This window comes from Hermetia illucens, chromosome 2 (assembly GCF_905115235.1).
Source record: "Hermetia illucens chromosome 2, iHerIll2.2.curated.20191125, whole genome shotgun sequence".
NCBI classification, from domain to species: Eukaryota; Metazoa; Arthropoda; class Insecta; order Diptera; family Stratiomyidae; genus Hermetia; species Hermetia illucens.
Genome location: NC_051850.1, coordinates 127,128,773 through 127,142,142, shown reverse-complemented (window position 1 = coordinate 127,142,142; position 13,370 = coordinate 127,128,773). Strand labels below are relative to the sequence as shown.

Sequence of the window (13,370 nt, the reverse complement as noted above, 5' to 3'; positions counted from 1 at the left end):
TGAAGCTTTCAAGGAAGAGCCGTGTTACCAAGATAACATTGAACCACGGCCAATCTTACCTTGGCGTTTCAAGGTCTAAATTCTAGATAAAATCATTATAGTCCATGTCGGCTCTTTCCTGATATTTATTCCATTTAGTTTTCTTATGTGTAGTTGCGACATAGCTCAAAACCGAATTTCTGAAAATGCAACTTAAGACCCACTACAACATGATATAATTAGCTCGTTACTGATATCGTGTGCACACATCCTCCATTTTGTAATTCAGAATTGGTAAATCTACATTTTTCATGGGACAGATTTCAGAACGTTATCTGCATCAATACTTTTAGTGCACATATGCATACAACATCGAAATAGTTGCACTATAAGCCACAAAGTGCACAAATATTTATGTAGACTGCACCTTCTGCACTTTATTGAATTTGATTTAGGAAAACATTTTAAGCGTTTTCGAAGAAAAACTGTCTATAAAAATTTTATTAAGCAACTAAAGTACTTTTATGTGTGCTTCATATTGAAGAGCTTCCATCAGTGATATTGTATATCGATTTCGGGTAAATGTATGTACATTATCTGAAGAATTTTCCATTCTGTTTGTGAGCAGAGAGAACATCAACTTAACGTAGAGCCATTATCCATTTCGATTGGGTACACCATACTTGAATAGCTTGCTTTTGGAGTTTCCTCCTCAATTATGCCATGATTTTGTTCTTTTTGCATTCTTTTACGCACATGACTTGTCCTCTTTTTGTTCACGGGGTAGAAAAGGTGAGGTCTCCCTTCTTCAACCCCGATGAAACTTCGTGGCAATCGCACCCCCTTAAAAGGTTATGGCCCCTCAAAATTGACGTTCTTTTATGTTATGCTTTGGTCTTGATTTTCAACTCTTTCGCGTGAAGAATCCCCTCCATTCAAATCAGGCTATGTTCCTTTGATAATGATGGGGTTTAATTCAGAACTCTGGGAGGTCTCCTCACGTAAAATTTTTTGAAAAATCTCAGCGGTCACTATCCCTTGAAAAGTTACAGCGTTTTAAATGGGGATATTTTGATATCATGATAGTAAAAGTTGATTTTTAGACAGTAAAGAGGGAGCAAAGAGGTCATGTAAGAAGAACAAAAGAATTCCACCTTTCTATTTCCGCTAAGAACATGTAATGGTGACTACTCCTGAAAAAGTGACGATGTCTCGGAGAGTAACTACTTTTGTTTCATTAATATGTTTGTTTTTAGTCAACGTAAATGAAAAATCCGAAACCAAAAAAGAGGAAGGGTAAATATCTGAAGTTGATGGTAGCACGCGATATCATAAAGGAAGGATATAGCATTCCATGAGGAAATATGTGCGTGATTAGGTAATGCAGGAATAGTAGAAAACAAGATGCGCCAGAGACCCTGACAATCTTACAGGAACCAGAAGGTAATAGATAAAACTATGAGGCGGGCAGTATTCAATCGAATCTACTCAGGATGCGATATTTGCGCCCACCACATCTCTTAGGGAAGTTGTAATATCAATGCGGCAGGATCGAGACTATAAGAATAACTAGCAGATTTTCACGTTTTTTAAGGCGGTTAGGCGAGAGGTCATCTCTCTCATCTGTTGTTGGGAGTGGAGAGTATCGAACGTTATCATGTTCTCAGCTTTGATTTCAAAATGGGCACGGATTCTTCGCCCACCGCTCCATTTCGAAATCAGAAGGCTGGTTGAATTGGGGGGATCGTGTCCTGGGAGGCGTATTAAATCCTATGATGGAGTTGAGAAAACGTTTCTGATAGTCACAATTAGTATTAGACAGACTTTCACAGAGAGAACACTATGGTGGAACCCTGGATTTGAAAAGAACAAAAGAGAATGATCAGGGTACCCATCAACCCAGCTCTGAAACTCCTTTTTGGCATCCCCAATACAATACGATGCAAAAAAGTTCAGAAAACTCTAAACAATTGCAAAAGGTTAGCAATGCTATCATCATGGAGACGCCTTGGAGAAAACATTAACTTGATTGAGGCAACCCCGAAGTTGAAGTTGATCATTTTCAAAGAAGTAGCCAACAACTGGGTAACTTTTGTTCACAAAGGAAAATGTACCGAAAGCGATGAAAAAACGATAAACAATTTGCCTGAACTGCATTTCCCAGGCAGCGTTCAGCTCAGGGTCGACAGCCCCATACGGCACACAACCAAGAGATTAGACTTTGACATGCAAACTAGCATCACTTTAGCGAGTAAAATTTCCCCTAAACCCGATCTATAGGTACAACTCTGGATGATATTGTCCCTGCTCTTTTAATAGAGGAATTAAATGTGCTGGGTCAAGATATTCTGAATATATACCGCGCATGTCTGGGGCGTTACCCGTCGTGTGTGAATGTGATATTTCTTCCTAAGTCACTGAAACCCACTTACTAAAAGGATTGGAAAAACTTCCAGGTTGGCTCGGATGGGCGGATGCATGGATATCCAAAGTGCCTTCAATTATGCTTCATTTCCCGTGAATTGTGACATCACAGAAGCAATCCGCTGGTAATCCGTCGGATTTTACGTATGCTGGACTAGAGAAAGATCCAGATAGTAGTCGGACAGAAGCCTATTCAGGCTGTCTGCACGGAGTATTTCTCTCTCCTCTGTTATGGCTCCTGGCCTTTAATATCTTACTAAGGCCTAGAGAGGGTACAAAGGTTTTTAGGCAAGAATGTGCGGACGTTCGAAATACTAAATCCTACCACCTATTCATTCGGAAGTGAAATGGAAAACAGCTAACTATATAAGCTGGCTACCATTTTCACGTAGAAAAGTGACCAAACATTCGGGTATACGTCCATCAGGAAATCCCTTGCCAAACATACAATGTCATAATCAAGTCTTTTGGGATTACAGACTTAAGGATTTTTACTAACGGGTCACTCATGGAAAATGGACCGGGTACAGAAATATCTTTGGAAAATTCAATTGTCGGAGATGCCACTTTATTGGCAGCGGAAGAAAGTTTGAGGCAAAAATGGAGGGGTTGCAATATTCAAATCTGTTTCAACAGCCGGGCAACGTTATCAGCGCTAAATAGCTATAGCATATCAAGCTAGTTAGTATGGAGTTGCCACCACTTGCAGAAATTGGGCCGACTAAAACAAACATTTTTAATGTGTGAATCCCATCCACTGCCAAGTCTGTTCTGAAGGATTCACGCATCTGAATAGAGAAACTTAAATTTCCACCAGCAAATCTGAAAATCTTTGTGAAAGAACCCTGGTCCTCTCGACAGGAATTTTTAAGGTTTTGTGTGAAACAAAACCGTTTCACCCGATTTATTCGGAAACGGCTGAACCAATTGTCACGAAATTTGGTTAGAAGATGCGGTCTCTGAACCCAATCACAATAGTGCATGTAGGGTTCAAAATCCATCCCATTCCGATATCTGTTCAAATAAAGTTGATGAAAGTATATTACTATATTTTAAAAATTTACCGGAAAACCCCCCTTAATTTCATCCTAGAAGTACATGATTGATAGCATTGGTATAAGGAATAATATCAAGCGTAACTTCGAGAAGTTTGAATGAAATTTTCATCCCTATAAGATGGCGATAGTGCAGGAACTTTCGGAATGTGACTTCAATTCTCGGATGAACGCATGTGAGCTTCTTCTTGATGTCGTTCCCGAGGGTGCTATTGTTTTTTTAACGATGAAGCCCATTTTCATTTGTGCGGGTCGGTTAACAAACAAAACATGCGCTACTGGGCTGACACCAACCCTCGAGAATTGCATCAAAAGCCTTTGCATTCACGCAAGTCACAGTGTGGTGTGCAATTTCCTCAGCTGGAATTATTGGTCCCTGGTTTTTTGAGGAAAATGAGGTTACAGTGACGGTGAATTCGGACCGGTATGTAAACATGCTACAGAATTTTTTTTTCCCACGGCTAGAAAATTTGGATTTGGGGGACACTTGGTTCCAACAGGACGGTGCAACAGCACACACTTCAAGAGCATCGACGGCTGTTTTGAGGGAACACTTTCCAGAGCGCCTTATCTCAATTAGAGGCGATTTGGAATGGCCGGCACGCTCTCCCGATCTGTCCCCTTGTGATTTTTTTCTATGGGGTTTTTTAAAATCCTGTGTTTATGTGAACCGTCCAAGAACCCTACAAGATTTGAAGACCAACATCCAAGAAGGAATTGCCAACATAACACCTGCTATGCTAACAAGAGTCATGACAAACGCCAGAAATCGGTTTACGCAGTGTATGGAGAATGGGGGACGTCACCTAACAGATTTGATCTTCAAAACAATATAAATAAAAACTTTAGACATGTACCTACATTATAAAAAATAAGTAAATATTTTGCGATGCATACAATAGTTTTTATTGAGTTTTGAAAAAAGGAAGTTATACTGCCGCACCCTGTATAAAGAATAATGACGACGATTTTTGCCCAGAAACTCCAAGCTTTCGTCAACCCATGTCATTGGTACATTTCTGCTGAGATAATAAGAAATAAAGAAATTGACCTGCGAACATATTGGCGAAAGTGGCGGTGGATGGGTCACACACATAGAAAGATAACTCCATTCCAGGTCATGCCATGTAGTGGATCTCACTATCCGAGAGAAGAGTGCACGCTTTTTAGATAGATTAGATTCGTTTTTCTACTCAAAAGAATGGTCACGATGCGTTTATAAATGGCTCAAAATTCATTGCTAACGTGTCAGATAATCTCGGAATCCACCATCCATAACTGAGCTGCGAAGGCGACAAAATATTGTTTGGTATTCCAGTTTATTAAAATAATAAATTACTTAGACCCGCATTAAATACCATTATATGATTACTATCCTGAGCTGTTCACTGGTTTTGAGCCAAGAATCTCAGAATTTAGGATCTGTTTTGGCATTTGGCCGAATCTCACCCATCTCATCTGTTACTGAGTATTGCGTTCGTATGTATATCAGCCAGGACAGCGGTTAGATGAATACAATGACTAACCTTTCCACATTTTAAGAAACAACACTCATGTGGAGTGAGACGTGCTGTATAACTAATGATTGAACTCACGTCTATGAAGCATGGGAAGTAGTTGTAATTTCAAATATTTTGCCCGATTAACGTTGAAACCAACCAACCAACAACATCAAACTGCACTGGTCAAACGGGAAAAATAACCATAGGAGACTACAACTTTGAGACCGTTGATAAGTTTCCCTATCTAGGGTCGAAAATCACAACCGATAATAACTACGATGATGAAATCCGCGCACGGTTGTTGTCAGCCAACAGAGCCTATTTCAGCTTACAAAAACTGTTCCGCTCGGAACGTCTCACCATAGGGTCAAAGCTCTTACTGTACAAGACTATGATCTTGCCAGTCCTCATGTATTTCTCGGAGATTTGGGTTCTTATCAAGAAGAATTGCGAACTCTTGGCCGCGTTCGAGAGAAGAATCCTCGGAAGAATTTTTGGCCCCCTACATGAGGATGGACGATTCCGTAGCCTACACAATGTGGATAAAATCCGGCTCAATAGGTTACGGCGGGCGGGTCATTTAATCCATATGGATGGGGATGATTCAGCCCGGAAAGTCTATAAGGGCAATATCCATGGTAGAAAAAGAAGACGAGGCAGACTCTGCCTAAGATGGAGCGATGGCGTATGTCAGGCCGCCTGACAGCTCTTAGGGATATCGAATGTGCGGACGTCGGCGCAAAACCGGGATGTCTGGAGTTTCTTATTAAGGCAGGCCTACACCGGATACTGGTTGTTGCGCGTTGATGATGATGATGGAAATCGAAAGGATTGGCTGATATTCATTTATTCGTGGTTTACCCTTGCTACTCTCAGCTTAAAAATGGGCAAGTACATATCTCCTTAGGGGGGAAGACGCATTTGAAACCTTACTTTTTACCAGTCTTAATCGGAACGCAACGAAATACATATTCGGTTATCACCCTCACTATCAACTAAGCTTGCAAAGAAGTTTATGCATTGAGACCACGACTTTCGATAACAAAAAGAGCGCTCAACTAGTTTTTGCTGATATTTGTTCGATCTGGTTATTCCAGGTTCAAACAAGGAGCAATATTTGAGTTTTGAGCGGCATTCCGCCCCTTCAAGCGGCATTCTATCATGGTTTTCTACTACCCTTCCGTTCTTCCATCATTTATAACATTTGCGAATTTGCGTTTGTTTGGTTTAGTATTGTATATCTATGTAGACCCCCCATGTAAAGAAGAAGTAGACTTTATTTGAGCGGCCTGATCTGGCCTAAGAGAGACTACTTAAAAATGGAAAAACATCTTAATGCTAAAGCACTACTGTTTAATTTGCTCTGTTGCTGTAGTCAAACTAGGGGAGGTATAGTCAATCAACCACTCCCACACCTCAGTATTGTCGCAGCATCAAGAACAGCATCACAATCAGTAAAACAATACTATTCACGTTTAAAATTCTGTGCTCTAGGTTAGCTGTTACAGATGGTGACCGGTCGTACCTGTGCTTTAAAAAGGATTTTTCATTGTTTGACTAAGACTTGCAGAAGATGTACTTCTGAGTTATAATCATTCGCGAAAGTGGAACTTTTTTGCAATCCGCCTGGAGCTACTTTAGACGAAAACTTGCTTACCTAAGAAAGCATATTTAACGGAGCAAATATATAAAACAAAGCCTTGGCAGGTTTTTCCTCCTGCTAATTGCAGTTCAGCATTGAATTCACCGATTTTCACGGCGAAAAGTTTCACCGAATTAATTAAACTTCATTAAAACTTTTGTGCTTAAAATCATCATTATGTACATCCCTTGCTGTGGATCATACACCTGGTGAAACCCAACCAGCTGGAAACATTTCAGCGTCGAACTTTAACCTTATCCTCATGTTTCGCTAATCAATTTTTTATTTGATCTTTCACAGATTTATGAACGGACAGTACGTAACAGTGCACGGAGACGTAATTAGTCACGTCAATATTAGCCACGTTTTGGTCGAGGATGGTGGCGAGTATTCCTGTATAGCGGAAAACCGAGCTGGGAAAGCATCTCATTCAGCCAGGCTAAATATTTATGGTATGTAATTTAACCGGAAGCTCATTCTATTTTTTGGCATGTCCTTTTAATAACGTCACCATGTACACGTACAAACGACATAGCACCAGTACCCGGGCAGGCTCCAGTTCCCAACGCGGCCATGCAGGGCGTACTACATTTGCACGGAGGTAGCATAACCATGGGTTCGCATATCGGGCAGCGACATACGTGAACATTGGACAATGTACATATCCCGAAATCCCATCTGATATGCATTTTGGATGGCTGGTAGTGCTGGCCATGTTTTATAGTTGTATCTTATCTGGGACATGGTTGCTGTAGGATAGCTGACCGACAACGCGACATATCGTTTGCTGCAAGGGGGAACAAGTGCTGGGTAGCGGGTAGTCGACCGCCACTGACCCAGAAATTTACAGGACCAGGAGTAGTGTGAGCCTAGGTGTTGCATATGTAGAACACTCTCGAATAAAATTGGATTTGAAATGTTTCGCTTGCAGCTGGAACAGCTGAAAAATAAAACAAGAGGGAAAACAGTGCCTCTAATGGCAAAATGTAAATCTTTTTTATATGAGGCGTTTTTGTTTGCTCTGATTTCCTATGTTATGGGATACCAGATATGTTCACATGCAGTAACAGAGAAAGGGATTCCCAACTTTAATAAAGTGGCGGGCTGCAGTTGCAATTTAAGATTGCAATTGTAGTGAAAATAATTTCAGCTGAGCATTTTAAATTATTCGGAGGGCGTTCATGTTTATTATAATGTTCTAGCCTTCCCTTCTGAGAAGAGAGGCGATAAATTGGGTGTGACAGGCAGGCAGGCAGACAGGCGATTCTCTGAAGGGTTTGATATGCAGGAACAAAGCAAACAGATAGGAGAAGTACCGACCCTGGAAGGGAATGTATATGAGTTTTGAGGGTGGTCTCAGCTTTTAAGCCATGTACGGCTAACATAGTGGACATACTCTTGAGTAGATCCTTGGTTACAATTTTTTACTTGATGCCTATTTCAGGAGACGCATTGTAAGATTACGAAAATCATGCAGTTCAGGTTAGTCATAGTTTATGAGTTCCCAGAACTACCACGGCTTGGTGCTAATATTGACCCGATTTATGTACGCTTCTTACTTTAAGTGGCCCAAATTGCTATTCATGCTTTCACCAAATTCAAGCGTTATAACTCAACAGTTATGAAAGAGACGCCATATGATACAAATCTACCTATTCTCTTTCTATAGACTTTCTCCCGTTTGGTGCCATGGTCGGCTCGTCTAGATCGGATTCGCCTTTTTTCTTCGTCATAACCTTAGTCCGGGTGCAGTTGAGAGATTCTCAAATCATCATCCACCGTATTAAGCGGATGCCATCATTTCGAACGTGATCATAGTGTGTTATGCCATGGATCCAGCGGCACATTTTCGTTTCCTTTCACCGTCTCTGGTACTCAACCAGCTCATGGAACCATAGAGGGCAAGAGGGTGAATCATACTGGGACAGCTTCTGAATTTTTAACATTCATAGATATATGGATCCCAAAAAACGCTATTTATGGAACGCCACTTCATCTAGGTTGCACTGATGCGTGAAGCAATTTCAAAGCGCAGTTCGCTATTAGTTTCAAGAATTGGTCCAAAATGACGGCGACTGTGTTAAATGAGATGATCAACCGACTTTTAGACAGGTTGCTGAAGATCAGCTTTGTTATGAGTCGCTTAAAGTAACGCGCGATGATGCGTTTCCTTGAAGAACACCAGCAGAAACACAAAGCGATTTAGATTTGTAACTTTACTGTTGGGAGGCGGTAGATAAATTTAAGCCAGCACACGCGTTCTCGTGATACTACGTATTATTTCAATGCATACTAAATAAATTTGTGTGGCAAGGGGTCAAACCCTTTCTCTAGGTCTACGAGGCCATGTAGGGTTGTAACGTTTCCTTGTTAAGAGCTTAGATACAAACTCACGAGGTCATGATCTTCTGTCGTATTTGATCCTTTTGGTTTCCTTCTCAATTCCTGTGGGGCTCACAGTTATCGTCGAAATTTGCGAAAGTAATTGATAACCAAATTCCAGTATACCAAGATCTCATTCGTTGTAGCGAGTGTCCAGTTTATAGACCGCTCGCGTCAACCGTGTTGCTATACGGTTCGCATTTTTATAAATTTGCCAATGTGCCACGTATTATAGGGGAAGGTTTTTTCATTTGGGTACCAAAATGGCTACGAGCTATAAAAATATAGCTGATTTGCGTATTACAGTTCCCACTACAATATGTAAAAAGCAGACAGATGAGTAGGTGACGTATGTAACATCACAAAAGTGGTATCCTTTTAAAGTGTAATATCATATTACTATCGACCAGCGCCACCAAAACATGATGAAAATACTGCAACATTACTTAACATTACTGCAGCATCACTTAATATTGTTGCATCACAAAAATGATCAAGATGATACTCTTGTTATAAACAACACTTTGTAATGTGACATCATATTACAAAACCCCACTAAACATCACTTTTCTTTCCAGTACAAGTGGCGGTGGCGGTTGTCGAGTGCCAAACCGATGACGATCGCTTGCGAATCTATTAGTGTTATGAGTTCTTACTCTCGTGGCTTCCTTTGGCGTGGAACAAAAATTATTTAAGGTTTTGCGTGTGGCTGACTTTTAACTATGAGAATTCTTTAATGCCGAGCAAAGCAATAGAAAAAGTCTATACTCATCATTAACAGTGTAACAACCGGTATCCTGACTTGTAGTGGTTTTGCGCCGCGGTCCACCAATTTGATATCCCTAAAAGCTGTCTGGCCTCCTGATCTACGCCATCACTTCATCTGAGGCAGGATCTGCTGCCCTTACAGACTCTGCGCTGGATCATCCTCATCCATACGCAACCTATGCCGCTCATAGTTTTCGCCGTATAGGCTACGGAATCGTTCATGCTCTTGTAAGAGGCCAACATTTCTTCGGAGGATTCTTCTCTTGAACGCAACCAAGAGTTCGCAATTTATCATGCTTAGAGGATAAATCTCCGAGAAATACATGAGGAGCGGAATAGTTTTTGTAAACTGCAATAGGTTTTGTTAGCTGCCAACAACCGTGCGCGGATTTCATCATCATAGTTGTTATCAGTTGTGAATTTCGACCCTAGATAGAGGAAATTATCAACAATCTCAAACTTGTAGTCTCCTACCTTTAGTATTTTATTTTGACCTGCGCGATTTGATGTTGATGGTTCTTTGGTTTTTGACACTGACGTTGCCACCATGTACTTCGCAGCCTAAGCCTGCTCGATCTGGATGAAGGTAGACTATACATTTAAGGTTTTTCTTCCCATAATGTTGATGTCGTCTGCGTAGGCCAGTAGTTGATTGAACTCAGATAATATGAGGCCCCTTGCATAAAAATCTGCATCACAGATCACTTTTCCCAGAGTCAGGTTAAAGGGGACTCATGATACGGCATCCCCTTACCTAAACCGTTGTTGGTGTTGAATGATTTCGAGAGTGATCCTGCTGCTTTTATCTGGCTCCGCATATTGGTCAGGGTCAGCCTAGTCAGTTTTATGAATTTCGTCAGGATACCGAATTCACCCATGGACGTGTACAGGTATACCTTGGCTATGCTATCATAGATGGCCTTAAAGTCAATGAAAAAATGATGTGACTGATGCCCATATTTCAACAAGTCTTCCTTCTCTCCTTCGCAGAGAGGAAATCTGATTTGCCTGGAGTGAAACCTCTTTGATATGTTCTAGGCATATGGGGCTATCCGGCCTAGTGAGATAGCGGACAATATCTTATAGATGGTATCCAGTAACATGATACCTCAGTAGTTGGTTGATATCTTCCCTTTTCTTTATGGGGCAGATAATGCCTCCATTGATTCGCTGTCCCACACCTTGAGCATAATTTGATAAACTGCTTGGTGTAACTAGTTGCCTCCATATTTAACCAATTCGGCTGTAATTCCATTGGCTCCTGGTGGCTTATGATGAATTTCACGAACTGTTTCTTCTAGGCTTTGTCGTAGCAGTTTTTGTCTGTCGTCTTCAGTTGGCGGGACTTGCAACTCGCCGATATTCTGGTTGTGTATACACTCCTAGGTGATAAATAATGTTTTTCTCAAGAATCCTATTTCCGTGCTTTTTGCGTGTCAAAATATCATAGTATTGTATAAGGGATCGTTTGCTTTTTATTATGTTGGATGAGAGGTCCATTTTTAATTAATATCTAACTGGCGTTGCTGTACATTGTATGAATGTGAAACATGTAAAAAGTGAGGTGATATCATATTACCTACTAACTTGATATTTCGCATATTTCTGGCAGAACCGTTTCATGAACCATTTATTGACAAGTATTAGTGTTAACGAGTACAGGTGGTTGCCCATAAAATTGATGAAACTCAGGCAGGAACTCAGGGGTACTGTATATCCTTTATCGTCGTCAAGAATTTTGCCCGTAACATCATTGTATTCAAACCAATCAACGGGAGAATTGGCAGGCTTCGAGTGAGAACTAATTTTTTTTTTTGTGTACGCTCATACCACGACAGCGTCCATTATCTCTTCCGAACAACAAAGAAATAATATGGAAATATATCAGAACAATAGAAGACTATATCCTGCAAACCCTGAACAGACACCAGGAAGCAACACTGAAAGAGGCAATCAAGGCGGCTGCAGAGAAAGCTATCGGACATTGCCCTTTCCGTAAAAGGAATGAATGATTAGATGACGGGTCCCGCACAGTCATCGGAAAAGAAGTGTGGCGATGGCGACGGAGCTTCTTGAGCTCATAAACAAAATTTTGTGTGACGAAAGTATGGCAAAAATGTCATTTAGTACTATTTATAAAAATGATAATAAAGTCAGCTTGGAGCACTATTGGGGATATCATTTTTGGGTACATGTTACAAACTGCTCTCAAAAACAATCGAAAGAAGACCCTTTGTTAAAAAATATTTCTAGGCAAATATTAAGGAGGATTTCATTGTAGGAAGTCAACTATCGATCAGATGTTCTTAGTAAAGAAGATAAGGGGAGTGTTGGGAATATAACGATGATCTTCATCAAAGTTTCGTTAATTTCAAAAAGACGTACGAGTGTCCATAATTCAGTATTGTACAAAACATTCTCTAAATTTGAACTTCGAACGAAAACGGTTAAACCTATAAGGTGTCTTATGGAACCTAAACTAACAAGATGTTTCGGCACAAACTCCGGATTAAAGTAAGACGGTGGGCTGGCCCTTGCATTATTTAAGATTGCCCTAGAATATATAACCTGAATTATCCCAGTGGATCTACATAGTAAGTTACTGTATGAATCCTGCCGGATAGTTGCATATGCGGGCAATATGAATATCCTGTCATGGTTGAAAGAAAGCCCAAGTCAAGTTTGATCAAATAGACAACAACGAAATAAACAAAATCAACAGGCGAATCATATTCGCCAACAATACATTTTACTTCTTACTGCCAATCCTGAAAATAAAGTTCATAATATACCAAACTTTAATTCCGAAGGTTCCGTGTTACGAAAACGAGACTTCGACGATGAATAAGACCGAAAAGCAAAAATCTCTGCTTTCGAACATCAAATTCTTAGGTGAATCTTAGATTCTGTGAGGATAGACAGCGACTGAGATACAACAGTGAGGGACCTATTATTGGACAAAGCAGAAGTTGCATCCATGTTTAAATTCAAGAACTCAAATGGTTAGGCTATGCAGAGCGTATAGACGTCAGAAAAAATCGCAAAGGCTTACTGAAAAACAAAGTGGAAGTTAACCAACTACCCGCAACACCACGAAACAGATAGTTTGCTTTCCGAATATATAGGACGCGGTCATTCGGCCGAGAAGAATGGAAACAAAGACTTTGGGAGGCCAATGATCAACATCAAATTGTAGCGTCTGTGAAGAGGAAGTACATTACCTTAAACTCTATCAATTGGCGCATTATGGACAGTCGGGAGACCCGATTAATTCAAAGCCAGACAAATATTACAGATAACCACCATGTCCCGTAAGGGATTCCATTGCTTTTCCTGGAATCATCTAGAATGCGCGGGATCATATGATAGTATAGTATAGCACCAAATGTCCTCTAAAGCTAAACTTTTCACGGATCACTACCTCCGGATATTTAATGATCGATTTTGAAATGATCTGACCAAATTTTGAGAAATTCCGATTTCCGTTAGGGGATGTGATGCTACCTGTCGCAATTGGGGAACATCCGCACCAAAGATCTGATGCCTGATGCGTCCATAGGCATTCACATAGGAAATGCTCCGTGGATTCCGCTTCCTCATTACAGGAGGGACACGTAT

The 13,370-nt window shown here is 40.6% G+C and overlaps 1 protein-coding gene across 13 annotated transcripts in view; it reads left to right on the top strand.

The window, feature by feature from the left end:
• Positions 1-13,370, top strand: part of LOC119649256 (Down syndrome cell adhesion molecule-like protein Dscam2) — a 252,363-nt gene that overhangs the window by 174,552 nt on the left and 64,441 nt on the right. For all 13 annotated transcript variants that reach the window (XM_038051338.1, XM_038051337.1, XM_038051330.1 and 10 more), the window contains exon 8: positions 6,903-7,054. In XM_038051338.1, coding sequence (XP_037907266.1) covers positions 6,903-7,054 — 152 coding nt within the window. The remainder of the gene's footprint in view (positions 1-6,902; positions 7,055-13,370) is intronic.